Source organism: Tympanuchus pallidicinctus, unplaced genomic scaffold (genome assembly GCF_026119805.1).
Source record: "Tympanuchus pallidicinctus isolate F22 unplaced genomic scaffold, pur_lepc_1.0 scaffold4, whole genome shotgun sequence".
NCBI lineage: Eukaryota > Metazoa > Chordata > Aves > Galliformes > Phasianidae > Tympanuchus > Tympanuchus pallidicinctus.
The window spans coordinates 10,296,531-10,313,302 of record NW_026294758.1 but is presented as its reverse complement, the minus strand read 5'-3'; the positions used below and the strand labels follow the sequence as shown (position 1 = coordinate 10,313,302).

Here is a 16,772-nt window from a genome sequence, read left to right as displayed (position 1 = left end):
CCCTCCTGCATTCATACCTTTTTACTTCGGTCCGCCCTAGCCTCGAACTACTGCAGCCACCGTGCCAAAATCTGTATTAGCTCCAGGTTACCGGGGAAATAGATCAGTTAGGGTTCTCTGCCACGTTAGGGAATTAACAGCAGGAGCCAGAAAGGACTCCTGCTGCCCCTCCTGTTGCCACCTGGAGGGGTTGGTATGAGCAGGGTGGCTGCAGCAAGCTGTTGTCAGCTGTTTCCAGGTGCACAAATGTCCCACCTCTTCTGCTAATCTTTGACATCAGCAAATCCCTGGGAGGAGTCGAGGTGGTTCAGCCATCCTGTGCAGCCCATTCCTGCTTGCATCAGGTCTGGCTGGGAGCAAAGTCACACCAGGTAGCTGTGAAACTAGCAAACCGGCACACCTCTGAGCCTGGAGAGAGCAGGGCCTGTCACCGTTTGCTCTCCTCCCTAGGGTTAGATGGTACTCATTAATTCCAACAGTAATACGGAGCAGTCCCCTAAGTGCTCATCTGTATTAATTACCAGTGCAATCCAAACAAGGATGAGATACTGGGTTTCAATTAGCTGCAAGAATCCTACACTTGTACTTGGTCACTGACAAGGATTCTGCTGTATGAAGCAGCACAGTGCTGCCCTAAATAGCTCAGGACATCCTGGCAGCACCTCCATTGCCTTCTGCATCCACTTTCAAGGCTGCTATCAAGCCCTTGTATCCAAATTTTCCAAGACTGTTTTTCTTTCATGCTTTTCCAACCAGGGTTCTTCTCCTGAGCTGCGTGCTGGCTGGCAGCAGAACCAGTGTGTACACAGCAGGAACAGAATAGGGGATGCCTGTGAGGTTTGTTCCTGACCTGTCGGACAGAGTAGGCACCGTCCTGAGAACTGAGCCACCAGAGAGACCCTTTTCCTTCTGAGCGATGGAAGTAGGCTATGTTGGGATGGAGGCAATGGGGTTGTAGCACACATTCATCTAACTGTAAGTTGTCTGCAGTGGGATCTTCTCAGCCCTGAGGAGCCCAGCCTTGAAGATCACTGTTTTCCCTAGGGTTTTCTCAGTCATGTAGGCTGAATGACACACAGCTCAGCAGTAGGACTGAGTTTGATGCTGCCTTAGAGAAATGTGCCTGCTTTGCCTTGCAAAGGCAAGCCCACCTTTGCCTTCTTGATGATTGTCCTTCAGCTGTATCTCACTGACATGGGTGTATGAAAATGAGAGTAAGGATAGCATGAGGATTTCTGGCCTTAAATATAAAACTACCAAGCCATGGTGCTCTGGCTTGAGTTGTTTATCTGCCCTGCAGAGATATGCTACAAGCCCATGATCTTCATGGTTCACTGAATTTTCTATTGAATCCCATAACCTGATCAGCTGGACAGAGCAATTTTGGAAGGTCACATTGCTGCTGCACACAGAGCGCTCAACCAATAAAGACTGTGCTCATCAAACTGCCACAATAGTAAGATAACGCTCAGCCTTGGAAAGTATTCGCCTTTGGTTTGTGTATCTTTGCTTTGTCACTGTGTGCTGTGTGCACTGCATTCTGCTTCATGTCTAGGACACCTGGCAAGCAAAAGCATCAGGCATACAAGGAGCAGCTACAGGCAATAGCCCACAGAGCAGACGCTGCTGTGCCCCTCCATCCTTTGTAATCACTTGCTGAGCAAATGAAAGAAATGCCATGAAAAGGCCTCCCAGAATTGTATGAAATTCAGACCAAATGCCCTACAGTTCTGCGCAGAAGAATATTGTATCTCCTAACAAATATCACTGTTTAGCAGAAATGAAATGTAATAGTTATTTTTAAAGGGTTTGAAATTGAAAAGGTGGATGTGTTTTAGAAGTTCAAATTACAGGAAGTTCATGCATGGACTCATTTTCTGACCCCAGAGGAGACATGGTGTTAAGATTATGAGCAGTACAGACATGAAAGATGGCAGGGCTCTCAGAGCTGCTGACGAGGAAGGGGACAGGCAAAGTTGGGCTCCCCATGATGACAGTGATGGGACCAGAAAGAAAGGAGGGAAGGCAGCAGGGCAGACCAGCAGCCTTCAGCAGGTTAAGAGTGGAGAGCAGGAAGAATTTCAAATGCTCCTAACATTATTTTCAGTAGGTTCTTGTGTCCATATCATGTGGAGTTTCGGGCTTGTTTCTGGTAGCATCCATTTTTCTAGATGTATTTTTTTTCTGGAGAAATATCATTTAAACTGTTTGCTATAAATCACAAGCCACAGTGAGAGTAGGAAGAGACAGCAGAGCGGTGTGAATGAATGAGAAAATAGCAAAAGACAGAAAGACAACAAGTTTGTGAAGCAGTGTTCCCCTGGGGAATGGCACTATGCAATGATTTGCCCTGGTTGGGATGCTGACGAGTCAAGTGGAAAAACAGTATGACTGCCAGAAGAGATCATGTTCCCAGCCTCCAGGATCTGACATATGGGGAACCGTACCCCTGGGACATCACTGCAGAGAGCAGAGTGTGGCTGCAAGGTGCTGCCAGCACATCCTCTTTCTTCAGCAGGAGTACCTTGCATGAAAACCAGCCATTCAGCAGTTAATGCACAGCGCATTAATCCTGTAAAGTTGTGTTTCAACAACTTGATTGATGTGAGAGGATGGGAAGGGGAAAACTGGAGCAGCGCGGTCTCTAAGCAATAATACCCTGCCCCCATGCACATATGGTTTACTGTGCAAAAGTGTCCTTTTGCTGGCATGATTTATGTCACCTGAGAAAGAAGCTTCATTGTCCCAGCAGAGTATCTCTGAGCTCCTGGTAACATCAATAAACTATAAAGGATCTGTAATCTAAAACCCCAGTCTGAAGATAGTGACATGCAAAAGGAAATGCAGCAGGTGAGAGGCCTCTGCACAGGGCCTCGCAGAGCCTCACACACAGCAGCCGTTGCTATGGAAAGTCTGCTAAGGCCAAGCAGCTGCTGCGACTCCTCTTTCCTTCATGAATGTCAAGAATCTCGGGGGATGAGGCTTGGCAGGGTGATGCTCTGTGTGCAAAGCACCGAGCTGTTTTCAATAAACACACACATTTCACTCTGATGTGCTAACTCGGCTGTCTATCGCAGCATATGTTCTTATGGAGGGAAGCCTGACTCAAGCTGCCAGCACAGGCTGCACAGCTGCAAGAGACAAGGAAGCATGCTACTTCCTCACAGGGAAATCAGGGGAAAAAGGAGTTTCTTGCCTGAAACCCTTTATAATTTTGTGTGCTGTTGCTCTGATATCAGGACAACACTGATAACCGTCACAGTGCCTGGTATGATGCTATGTCTTGGTTTTAGGAAAAAAACTAATGCTGATGGCACACGGAGGTTTTAGTTGCTGCTGAGTAGTGCTGCACAGAGCCAAGGATGTTTCAGCTGCCCACACTGGCCTTCCTCTGAGGGCACTGTGAGGGCACAAGGAGTTGGAGGAAACAGAACCAACACAGCTGCCCTTAACTGGCCAAAGCGATATTCCATACCATATGACACTGAGCAAAGACATTGCTGCCCAGGCAGAGAATACAGTAGTAGAAATACATCACATAGATGCCCATTTATCCCAGAACTGGGCCAGCAAAGAACATAAGAACAACAAGCATGTGAATCGGGCTGCTTGCATTGAAGTGCCTCAGATAGATCTGGACTGGCAACGTAAAGGGTGTCACCCTAAAAAATCCATCCATAAAGTAGATGAGATGGAGCAAGACCTGGCTGTCCAAACTGGCCCTGGAGCCTCAGGCAGAACTGCTCCCAGCTAAGGAGAAGCAGAGAACTGTGGAGGAAACCCCTCTGTCACCTAGCTCCAAGGGTGCACACAATGCTTGGGAGAGGGGCAGGGTGGGCATAAACAATTGCATGCAAAGACATCTTTGGAGGTGATGCAGTCTGCCTCTGGAATGCATCCAGAACAAACAGAATCTTCCCAACACCTTTGTTTATCGCACAAGCTAAAAAACGCAGTGCCCGCTTCATATTTTTTAAACCCATCACAGTAGAACCTCTGAATGAGCAGAGAAGTATTTCCTCTTGTTTTTGTTTTTTTCTTTCTTTTCTCTTTTATTTTTTTACGTGCAACAGCAGATACGAGAAGCTGTTTTTTTCTTCCCCCTTTCTGTAAGAAATGCACATGTCAGTTTCCCTCAAAATGTTTTCAAACTCCAAATCATTTCCTGCTGGTGACATTCTCTTCTCCAGCACTGCCTACACCCCAGTTGTGACTGACAGAAAAAGCACCCAGTACCATGCTGACATGGTGTGGTCAATGGCACTCACTGGTTAGCATGGGGACAAACTGCCAGTGCAGAGGGCTGCTGAAAAGCCTGGTGCCAACTCAGCACCATTACCTCTGCTGGGGTTTAGCTGACAGCCTCACAAGAGTGCTGCGTGGGTTAAGTGAGCCAACAAAATGCAAGTACTCAAAAATAGAACGGAATGGAACAACAGAGGGAACAGGGAAAAGGCTGCAGTGAGAAGGAAACCCCCATGCACCAACCGACCCTCTGCCAGGGAGCCCTGGTCCCTACCTTGCCCCACTCCAACATTTCCGCGAGGTACTCGAAGTGGCCATGTCCAGCCATCCCCAGCATGGCACAGCTCTCACCCGAGAGCAGCGGGGGCCCGGCAGGCATCTCTGGCACCCACAGCCTGGTCTGGGCTGACGGTGGGCTCGGTGGCTGGCTGGGTGCTGCCATGGCAGCCAAGTGCTGTTGTGCAGGTGGGCTCGGTGCTGCCTGCAGCCCACAGCTTGTGACCAGCGGTGGGCATGCTGCTGGGCAAAGGGACGGCTCGGATGTGCATCCCAGAGCACGGCGCATGGCGAGGTGCACAGCGGTGCACGGCGGTGCGCTTGTCCTGAGGCACCACCTGGTCTGATGAAATTCCAGGTTTTGTTTTGAAAATGCATGTGGGCATACATTTGCACATGAGAACTTCTGCTAATGAAAGGCACGCAGCTGTGTGTGCAGTCTCCCTGGCTGGTGGCGTGTCTTTGGGGCAGTTAGGCAGGAAGAAAACTTCCACTATCTGTTTCTGTGTCTCAGGCTTGGTGCTGCCATTAGAGATGGGATGCACACAGCATGCCTGTATGCTGCTGAGGCAGCTCAGTACCTGCTGCTGGAGGAGAGCAGCCCTCAGGAAGCTGCTGGGAAACACTGGGATGCTCCATCCAGACAGGGTGGGCAAAGACCATGCGGGATGGCTGGTGAACGATGCTGGAGACATGGCAGATGTCACACCCCTGCTCCACACCTCCCTCCGCTGCAGCTGCCTGCATGATGCCATTTCAGCGTGCCATGACTCGTTTCTTCCTCTAGCAGTCTTAGGTTGCCGCAGCAGCAGCTGCCTGAGGTCTGGTGGTGAAGGACAGAGCACCCAACCCACCGGTCTCCAAGAGTGAGCGGGTAAGGGGCACGCTGTGCTTCAGTTCTGATATCAGGTGGCCTGTGGAGCACATCACCCCTGCACAGTGAAAACATGTCAAAGGGTGTTTTGTAACAGTATAGCATATCCCTTTGAGGCTGAATTTCCTGAGCTTATGGATATGGTAGTAATGCTACACCAGATTCTCTCTGCAGGTTGCTCACTGAAACAATACACCCTTTCTTTCTCAAGAATTGGACTCATGAATAGCTAGGAAACCTTTCTGCTACTAGATACTGTAGAATTACATATATCAGATGGCTCATTAATCACATAGCTTGTTATTGGCACAGAGGCAGGCTTTCAGCATTTCCCACACTGCTTTTCTGCAAATGGACTAGGAGTAAAGAGTCAGACACACAGGGGACCATCACTTCCTAGCCCATCATTCATAGTTTAACTCCATGCAAGGTATTTTCTTGCTCTAATTCCATCTCAGTAATGGCACATGTGCAAGACACTGTAATTTTGGAGGTTATAAGTGTAGCCAGAGGCAGGGAGGCTTGCAGGGCCCACATCAGCTGTGGCCCAGGCAGCTGCTGTACAATGGCAGTACGGCAGTATTGATGTGAACTTCCTGATAATAACCAGAACTTGGCAGCAAATAAACCTGGATTATTCTGATCAATAATGAGAGGCTGTGCAAAAATCTGAGAAATTCACAGCCCTTCCTGCTCACCATCGCTGCCTTTCATTCAGTGGCCCTCTGCAATAGAGCCTGTTCGGCCAGAGACAGGGCTGCGGCTTGAGATAAGCAGCGCCAGTACTCCATCAGGCTGCCATGTGCTTCTGTCAGGCCATGAATCGCACCAGCATGGTGAGATTCCTGCCACGGGTGTCTGCTGCTCACTCAAGGTTTTCTGCCATACCACAGTGGTTTCTGTTTTTCTGCTACACAATGCGGTTGATGGCTAGCCTGGGCTGAACTGCAGGAGCTTTAGAGAGAAGGGGAGATTCCTGTTTTCCCTCCTTCCACCTGCCCATGCCTTGTTCTGACAGACTGGCCAATGTCACAGCCACCACCAAACTGTTCTTAGAGCAGGAGCGTGCTGGAGTCCTATCCAAGGTCGTTGCAGGGAGATGTAAATGCAACCCTGGTCATGAAGTCAACCAAGGGCAATGAGACCACAGAGAGAGTCAGAGGTAATGGTCTGCCCGCCCGGGATGAAGGAAAGCTTGTGCTCACCTTCCCTCACCCAACAGTATGCTGAGAGGAGAAGGTGCATCTGGAGGTCCAGAGAGAGATGGGCACCTTTGTGTCACAGCTGGCAGCCTGTGGGCCGTGATCCCTTCTGGCTACTGCTGCCGCCTTTCATGCTCTAAACAAACTTTGCAAACTTTGTGAGATGATGCTGAGGGACAGAAACAGCTGGGAACCTCTCCTCACTTCCACATAAATCACAGATAGGAATGTGCTTTTTATTCTTCTGTCCCTTGGTTTCATCTCTCAGGTTGGTTCTCTTCCATGGAACCTAGATATGTGAAAATTAATTCAAAACTCTGGTTATCAGGAAATTATCAAACATGTTTTGCTGAACTGAAACAGCAGAGAGATTTAATTTCCTTCATTTCTTAGACAGGGAGCATCTCCAAAAAAGCAAGGCTCCTGGGCCCTATTATCCACGTAAGTAAATGAATGTGTATAGTTTTATACAACATCACACAGCACAACACTTACCTTGACACACTGATATGGAAAGCAAATTATAAAGGAAATGAATGTTTCTTGGCTTGTGAGTTGCATTGGTTCTCCCACGGCAGCAGTGACAGCTCTAGGTTTTCTGGTTGATCTCTTCCATCTAAGTTTGCTCTTCTGAGTTCGTCTGTGCAACAAAGCCTGATAGGTTTTTGTTGTTGTTTTCCCCTCCCCTGGGATTATGCAGTATTTTCCGATTTCCATAATACAGATGATCCACTCAAACATGCATCTTCAGTAGCAGTCCTCAGAAGGGCCTTTTTCCACCATACACCTGCGCACTACACCAGTTCATTGGTCACCATGCCCTGAGGAAATCTGCCCAACGTAGGCACTACCATAGATTGCCATACAGAAAGAGCTGACAGCAGCAATTCAGTGCTGAGGAGAGAAGGGGCGTTTCTTTTATGGTAGAGCCATAGAACCACCAGGATTGGAAAAAATTGCCAAGATCATCTATTCCAATCATCCACCTACCACTAGTATTTCCCACTGAACCATGCCACTTAGTACCACATCTAAAAGTGTCTTCTACACCTCCCTGGGCAGACCAGTCCAGTACTTGATGACATTTCTGGAGAGGAAATTTTTCCTAATATCCAACCTGAAGCTCCCCAGGTGCAACTTGAAGCCATTCTCTCTCACTCTATCAGTAGTTACACGGGAGAAGAGCCCGGCCCCACCTGACCACAGCTTCCCTTCAGGTAGTTATAGAGAGCCATAAGCTCACCCCTGAGCCTCCTCTTCTCCAGACTGAACAGTCCTAGTTCCCCCAGCTGCTGCCCGTAAGACTTGTGCCCCAAACCCCTCACAGCTTCACTGCCTGTCTCTGGACATGCTCCAGGGCCTCGATGTCTTTCTCATACTGAGTGTCCCAAAATTGAACACAATACAAGAGGCGCAGCTTTACCAAAGCTGAGTACAGAGGGATGATCATCTCTATTAGGCCTTGTGTTAACACCCCTTCATACCTAGTCTAAAGCCCTTTCAGTGAGCCCTACCAGCTCCTGGGCTAGGATCTATTTCCCTCTTTAAGATAAGTGAAACCCATCCACAGACATCAGGCCGGACACTGAGTTAAGCTGCTCCATCAGCTAACTGTCCCAGTGCCCTGATGTCCCTTTTGATAGTTCTCAAGCTTCTCTTAGCAATTTCATCCTAGGGAGTCTCCTGATAACGTCCCTAAGTAATGAACTCATGGGTGAAATGCAGATGCACTGCCATCTCACAGGGCACTTTGTGAATTGTATGAAAATAGCTTTCTTTCGCGCAGTGGTAATGATGGGAACTGTCACTAGCAGAAGAAAAACTGCCATGCACAACACCTTCTGATGGTTGGAATGATTTTTGACTGATTTTTGCATTTGTCGTTCTGATGGATACTGGCAAAACCAAATAGATAATTAAACACGTAACACTGAATACAGCTTACCAACAGCAATAAGCCACACCGCATACTGAGGCATCTCCAAGGCTACGTCTCACAGAAAGGTCAGTCTCACCCTGCAGTGCAAAAGCATCTGGGCTTCTGAGTAAGGTTTATTGATCCCAAGGAAAGGCAAGTTCATGTTCATCAGTTTAACAGAGAGGTGCTCACATTACTGGAGATGGCACGCTGGTAGAGTCTCTGCCAAGCGCTCACTGCCAGTGGCAGCTGGCCAGCAGAGTGCCTCCTTGGTGCTGTGGCCATATACATAACAGAAGGAAGCAATAAAGCATCACCTATCAAGATAAGCGAGATCACTCACGGAGGATAAGGGTACCTGGTTAGAGCTGCAGAGCAGTTTCTCACAGAAGAGTTTCTTCCAGCTACATGCACATGTTAGAGGCAGTTTGCTTGTTTTCTCAGGTTAACGTGAACCCCTCCTCATGGGTTAGCTGCCTGTGCAGGCTGTGGTCTGTATTTTTGCGTGTGCATCCTTAGCCTTTGCTTCACATTTCCTGTTACTTTTGGCTGCAGGTGCTCTGGTTAAGGCAAATGCAGTAACATTAAAAGGAGAATTTCAAGTTCACAGTATTTTGGAGGAAGACTTTTTGTTCTGTATTCAGCAAAGGGCAGCTCTGACTTGTCTTCAGCCCTTTTGTCATTTTCAAGTATCCGCAGGTATCTATCTATATCTGTATCTATATAATCTGTAAATATCCCTGTATCTACCTGTATAGATACGTTGATATAGTCACAGATCTAGAACTGCATCTGTGTTACATGAAAAATTGTCTGGTGCTTTCTTCTCCACTGTCCCACATGACACTGGTACAGCCCCACACGCTCCTAAGAAGCTCTTTAAGGAATATGGGTCAAGTATCCAGACTACTATAAATATTTAATGTATTGAGTATGCTATTACATATTTATACAGAATCAGCTAAAGTATGTAATGATGCATACTATGAATAAATAATATAATTGGCATTTCTGCTACTACATTTAATCACGTTTGACAACATAATTTCAGGTATCTACGATTTTAACAAAAATTAAAACACCTGAGTACTAATTACTGGTCTTATTGGTTTAGATAATTCATCTAATTAAATCAGAGACAAGGAAATTGGGTGAAGACAAAGGAAAGATGAGCCCTACTGACATCTGTCTCTGTGATGCAGCAGCCTGGCAGGGGCACGTTTCCCCTCTGATGCAGCTACAGCGCACTGCTCCCACCAAGTCACAGCTGCTTTCCTTTGCTGGGAAGGAAAGTCCAACAAGGCACGTGCATGTTGCTCTGCAGGGGGAGGATGCTTCCAGAGGCTTCCTCGAGACAAACGCTTCTCCCACCTGTTAGAAACGTTGCATTATTTTCTGCCTACTATTTTAATCTAGAGCTGGGATGGATGAAAAAAACTGTGAAAAAAAAGAGGACATTAATCAGCTCGTGACTAAGGCCTTCTCTTGTCAGCATTTGCAGCACACAGATCTTCAGCAGAGCAGCTGACATCACAGCACATTTTACAGACAGAAAATAAAAGGCTTCCTTTACTACATCCCTGCTTGCTCCAGATAAGGCTAGTGTCAGGAAGCTGCTTCAGCCAGCCACACGCAGAAGCATGGGAAAGCCTAGTGCCTGTACTGGAAAGCCTTGCAGCTGAACAGCCCTACCAGCAAAACGGTCCTTCACGTGAGCTTACAGACAGAAGGGGAGAAACAAAGAGCCATTAGGTAGAATGAAAGAACTTTCATTGGTAAAAACACTGGCTACAAGGGCTCTGTAGAATCTGCCAAACTGCCCCACGGCAGCATAACCTGCCTGTCTGCACGTTATTCTTGGCTGCCAGTCCAATCCAACGTGAAACAACAGCCCTGCTGAAAACCATGTACTTTCCCTGGGCAGGAGGTTTATACAGATGCCTATCAGTGTGATGCTCCTCCATGACGAGGCTGAAGATAAAGGAGGCTTTATGATAATGGTATGGTAAGCAGTACAAAGGCTGGATTCAAAATTAAAATGTAACTTTGTTGAAGGAGCCTTATTTTGTAAGGTATGGTAATAATTCAAAAAAAGTTGCTAAATGAAGACTCATGGAAGTTTAACACCAAATAAATACAGCTCTTTGCTTAGGAAGATCTCCAAATTACCCTAAAGTAGGAAATTCCAACAGCATTTCAGTATATTTAGCTTCCCAGGCAGTATAACTACCATTCCCACTTTGCACTGAGGTAACAAACATAAAAGATGTGCCTTGCCTTCAAGGCATTTTCCTTTCAAGTTGTGCTTTTGTGGATTCCTGGTAAAATGATAAGGATACTCTCTCACAGGGGCAGAGCCTGTGTAACACATGCTGCTGGATGGAAACTCTGCAATGGCTCTTATAGAAATATCTGCACGAAGGCCTCCAGGCTGTCTTATAAGGGTATTTTAACCCTAGCACTGCTAGCTCACTGCTGTTCTAACCTGAGAGTAGCCTCCTGGTCCCAACACCCACACTCTAGTTATCACTGCTTGTAAGAGTTCACAAGGAAGCCACCTTCACACACACACATACACAACCACAACTGACAAAACACAAGACTCTGCATACTGCTCCTTTCTCCTGCATGCGCATTTGAACAGCCAGGTTTAGCAAATGCTCTTTCTTTGCCACAAACCTTTCCCCTCGCATGCTTTTGGAATTCTCAAAAATTGGAGGCTGAAGACTGCTCTCACACAGATTTTCTCTTCCTTGAAAAAATTCCTGCTTATTAAGACACGCCTTTTAATTCCTTGGGATCACACTCATTCTTCAGTTACCTACAATTACTACTTTTTGTCCTCTGATGAACTTTTAAAGGCTGGTCTAGCACTGCAGTTACCAAAGAAGGCATTTCACCACTGCTTCAGAAACCAAGCAGTAGTGTGGGATTTTTGTTGCCTTTGGGGAGTGCACTGGGAGGATTTCATGCTCTGTGCTCTTTGATGCTGTTGCTGTGTTGACAGTTCTTCAGCCAGGACATGTGACAGGCTTGCAAAAAAAACCCCAAAACCAAAGCACTAATGTTGAGATCTACAGCTCAGTAGAAAAAATAGTTTTCTTGCTTCACAAGGGAACAGGTCCTTGACATTTAATAAATTCAGAAATGAATTAGACAAAGAGAGACCAAGAAGACAAAAACTCAGCAACTATAGCTCATGCCCTGTATCAATACAGCACGCTCTCACTAATATCCCATGAAGACAGATTTTCAAATGAAGACATTTGAGCTAACAATCCATCGCATCCATGCAGCAGGCACTCAGGAGACTTGTAAAACTCATTTAGTAAGGCCACACAACTTTAGAAGTCCAGAATATTGAATAAAATAATTTATTTGTACTTATTTGATTTTTTTTTTAACAAAGTTTATGGAATCTGAAAGTAGACAGTAAAAGGTAACTTTTAACTGAGATTTAATATGGGAGATTCTCTACCCAAAAATATGTAAGACATTAAAATCAAAAAGATCCCCAAGGTTTTGTGCTATACTGTATGATATGTAAACAGATTTTGAAAATACTTTGCTATTATATACTTTGACACAGTATGCACAAGTTTTAAAAAATAAAATAAAAATGAATTTGAATTGCCTCAAGGAATTTCTTAGACATAAAGCCATTTGAAGAGCCATTTACAGTCTGCAGTGACAAACTCCTATGTAATCAGAGTATCTCCTTTTTTCCCACAATGCAGAGTAACCTGCTGAAGGTAATCCCCTATCAAAGCAATGCCAGCAACACAGATCTGATTGCATGACTCCAGCACTTAAAAGAGCACATTGGTTATACATGGCTTTTAACCTTGGGCTACAATTATGCTACCAGAACTAAATTTGAGTCTAAATCAGTCGTGTAGCGATGTGCATGTTGTTTGAACACTGCTTAGAGTCCTTGTTTTCCACACCTGGTGAAGGTGGTGAAGGCGCTCAGAGGTTCTTGTGCTTACATTCAGGGCAGGATGAACTTTACAGATACCAGCTTCTCCAATTAGTGACAAGCCACAGATCCCAAAGTAGGCATGCAAAGCATCTGAAAGCAGGACAGAAAATGAAATATGAAGTCAGGCGCCTTTTTGGTTGTAGCAGACAAGTGCTCCTGGAATCCAGCACCCTGAATAATCCAACCAGGAAAACATCTACGTGCTATGTTTGACGTGTGAGATTTGACATAAACAATTTCTGCTCAAAACCTCCAGCATGAACTCATGCTATACAATCTCTAAGACAGAGATGTTTTATGTTAGAGCAATTTTTGCCCACTACGTAATTTCTTCCTATTGCTCAAACCAAAAAACAAAAGAATTTGAAGAGCTAGAAATTATTTCCTTCAACAGAGCAAATATTTTTTCCCCAAACACAGCAGAGCTTTTTGACTGACTATGTAGTGGACTGTTGATTAAAAAAAAAAAAAATCAAAGGCAGCAAAAGCTGTCAAACAGCAAGACTCAGAAATATAAAATACAGAATATTTAAATAGATGTATCTATAAATATCTTGAATATATATATACCACCATTTTACCTGTCTTCTCTTCATGAGCAAATACCCTTAAGACAGAAATTAATGAAGTGGCTTGATAACTGACCATGCAGTTGAATATGTTAGACAGGGAGAACTTGGCTTCAGGAGGTGCAGTATATTAACACCTGCAGACAGCTGCACTTGATGTGCACTAAAAACCATATACAAAGCTAACAGTTGTATATGGCCATTTGGTGGGTTTAATCAAAAGTTCAAGGGATGTGCAAATCCATTACAACTTAATACTTGATAGTCCTGCCAAAAACACCTTTAGAAGTCTGCGCACTCATCTGTTTCACAGTATCACAGAATGGCCTGGGTTGGAAGGGACCTCAAAGATCACAAAGCTCCAACCTCCCTGCCACAGGCAGGGCCACCAACCTCCTCATTCAAACTAGACCAGGCTGTAACTTCTTATCATTTACAAAAAACAAATGACATGCACAAGAGTTGCTGCACAACTGCCCAGGGTCATGCAGCAGTATATGTATTAACATAAAAGTTTATTAAATCTAGTCATGATTTACACCTAAGTCTGAAATAGTAAAAATAAAATCAAATGTTTTAGGTATGTGTTCTAGCACTTTGATCTGGGTAAGCAGCTAAACACCACACAGCTGCTTTCTCTCTTTTTCTCCTCCACCACCAGTGTGATAGTGGATGAAGTGAGAAAACTACTCAACTGAGATAAAGGTATCAACAGGCAAAGCAAAAGCAGCATGTGCCTGCAGAGCAAAACATGGCCTTCATTTGCTATTTCCCATTGGTAGGCAGATGCCCAGCCAGTCTCCTGAGAGCAGGGGTCATTACACATAAAGGTTACATGGAAGACAAATGGTGCAACTCAGAGTTTCCCCTTCCTCTTTCATGTCTGAACATGACACTGTACTGCATGGCACACTATCCCAACACAGGCACGATCAGTCAAGTTCATCAGTAAATAAAGAACTTAATAAAACACTGTTAAGTGCTCTGTTCTGTTTTGAAGAATGAATGACAAAGCCAACACCCATGCCACCTCGACAAAACAGCAATAATACTATGCTACCACTGTGATATTCCAAAGGTTTATCAGACAGAAACCATTCCTACGTTTGAGAAACGTAGAGATCATTATAAAGAAAACAGTTGTGTTTTGATTCACATTGCTTTTTTCTGACAACAGAGCTTTGGACAACAGCGATGCTGCACAACACAAATGCTTGTGTTAGTGAAGTCTGAAATCTTGGTTGTGGAAAACATACAAACATTGAAACAGACAGCTTGCTTTTCAGTTACTGGGCTGTAGGAAAATCAGTTGTGTACATGACACTGAAATTACGGATACATGGAAAGAAAGAAATTTTGTAAAGTTGCATTTATACTCATTCTTCAGATTAGAGATGCACTAACATTTGTTTCCTTCTTCCAAAACATGCACACAGACTTCTGACACCATCTGCCTGATGAAGGAATCTCGCAATAAACATGCTTCTTTTCTTCCCTTGGAAAAAATCCTAGAGCTTTTAAATTCAGTAGTACCAAACTGATTTTTATATCACTGATAAATAAGTAAATAACAAAAATTTCCTGAAGGTGCACAATTTTTTTAAGGCACACATTGTATAGGTTGTCATAGCTACAAAAAAATTGGAATGCCAGCAAAACTTGTGTACATTCAAAAAACAACCTGGTAACTTCTTAGTACCCTAGTTCAGACCGCCTGTTCCCTTTCTGTTGGGCAGTCAGGACATTCAAGTTCGAAAGCAGATTACTCTTGTAAGTAAAGGTAAGAAAAGCAAAAGCTTGTTGTATGGGACACAGCAGGTGTTCAGGCAGGAATGTCACATTAATGAATGACAAACAGAATTATTTTCTCCAAGTGATTCTGACTGGTCTACATACTACAGAGCTTTAAAAATAGCTAGACCTCAGGAACCCAAGGCGGCATTCAAGGGAACAGAGGGCATCTATCCATCCATTTACCCCCTGTAAAGCAGGTTCCCTATGACAGGTCATACTTCGAGTAGATTATTTTATAGATTATTTTAAAATATAGCAGCTTCTGAATGAACTTCAAAAGGATTACCTTATCAATGAAATAAGCAGTCTGAAATAGTTTGCTTAAACCATTCATGAATTTATCCACTGAATGTTATTTAATTCAACAGTTAAATACACACAGAAAAGCCTGTCCAGCTGTAAGCAGATAGTGACACTCCTTCAGAAACTAGAAAACCACCACCTGCTTTCCCTTTAAATCATGAAAATCTCATTATAATTCTTCTTTTCTTTTTTTTTTTTTTTTTTTTTTCAATATAGTTTTTGAAGTAGAATGGAGAAAAATCTTTCCTTCTATCCTTCAGATGTCTGACTGCTGGAATGTACTTTCAGCTTTAATTATGCTCATAATGATTTTGAAAAGGAATTTTACCTGGATGGCTATCTGGCCACTTGGCAAATCCACCAACGAGGCGATCTTGAGTTGAGAGGATGTAGTTTCTGTTTTTCTCAAAATTTGTGTATTGGAATAAGTTCAAGAGCTGAAAAGAAGTTAGACAGTAAGATACCAAATCTTAGTGTATTATTAACATTAAAATACAGTACCTATGTAAGGAGATACGTAGGGCAATTTAGCATTAACTTGGTAAGACTGTTTGCAAGATGAAAGACCTTCACAGATCTATGCACATTTCTGTACTCATGCCAAAGATAAAACTCCTCCTTGCAAAGAAAAAATATCATGTTTAAGGATAAGGAACTGGAGATGCTTGTCAACAGCTAGTGGAACATGAGCCAGCAGTGTGCCTAAGTGGCCAAGAAGCCAACAGCATCACAGAGCCATCACAGAATTGTTTGAGTTGGAAGGGACCTTTAAAGACCACCTAGTCCAACTCCCCTCCAATGAACAAGGACATCTACAGGAAGACCAGGTTGCTCCATACAACGTGACTGTCTTCAAGGATGGGGCATCCAGCACATCTCTGTGCAACCTGTTCCAATCCTTCACTACCATTACTGTAAAATTCTTTTTTTCTTATATCCAATCTTTTATCTCCTTCATTTAGCTTGAAATCATTTCTCCTTGTCTTATGACAACAGATTCTGCTAAAGAGTTTGTCCCCTTCTTTCTTACAGCCCCCCCTTTAGATACTGAAAGGCCATTCTCATGTCACCTCAGAGCCTTCTCTTCCCTCTGCACAGTCCCAGCTCTCTCAGCCTGTCTTCAGAGGGGAGGTATTCCATCCCTTGGATCATTTTTATGACCCTTCTTCTGGACATGCTCTAATAGGTTCATGTCTCTACTGCACTGAGGATTCCATATCTGGATGCAGAGTACACAGCCAGGATCACTCACTCGCCCTGCTGGCCATACAGCCCAGGATACAGCTAGCTTTCTGGGCTGCGAGGGCACATCGCTGACTCATGTTCAGCTTCCCATCCACAGTATCCCCAGGTCCTTTTTGGCAGGTCTGTACTCTAGCCTTTAGTCTCCCACCTTGTATTGATAGTAGGAATTGCATAAAACCAGGTGCAAGATGTTGAATTTGGCTTTATTAAGCCTCATATGTTCTCCTGGGCTCACTGCTTAACCCTATCTAGCTGTCTCTCTGGATGGCATCCTTTCCTTCATGGGGATGAACAGGCACTAGCACCTTTCTTCCAGTTACCGTGGGCTTCTCCTGACTACTGTGACTTTACAAATATCATTAAG

At 44.6% G+C, this 16,772-nt stretch overlaps 1 protein-coding gene across 1 annotated transcript in view; it reads right to left on the bottom strand.

Annotated features, from left to right (window-relative positions):
* Positions 1-11,875: 11,875 nt before the first annotated feature.
* The window catches only part of PGGT1B (protein geranylgeranyltransferase type I subunit beta), a 33,617-nt gene continuing 28,720 nt past the window's right edge, over positions 11,876-16,772 (bottom strand). Inside the window, 3 exon segments of the mRNA XM_052700618.1 lie at positions 11,876-12,453; positions 12,456-12,587; positions 15,492-15,600. Of these exon segments, the coding sequence (XP_052556578.1) occupies positions 12,398-12,453; positions 12,456-12,587; positions 15,492-15,600 (297 nt within the window). The 3' untranslated portion in view covers positions 11,876-12,397.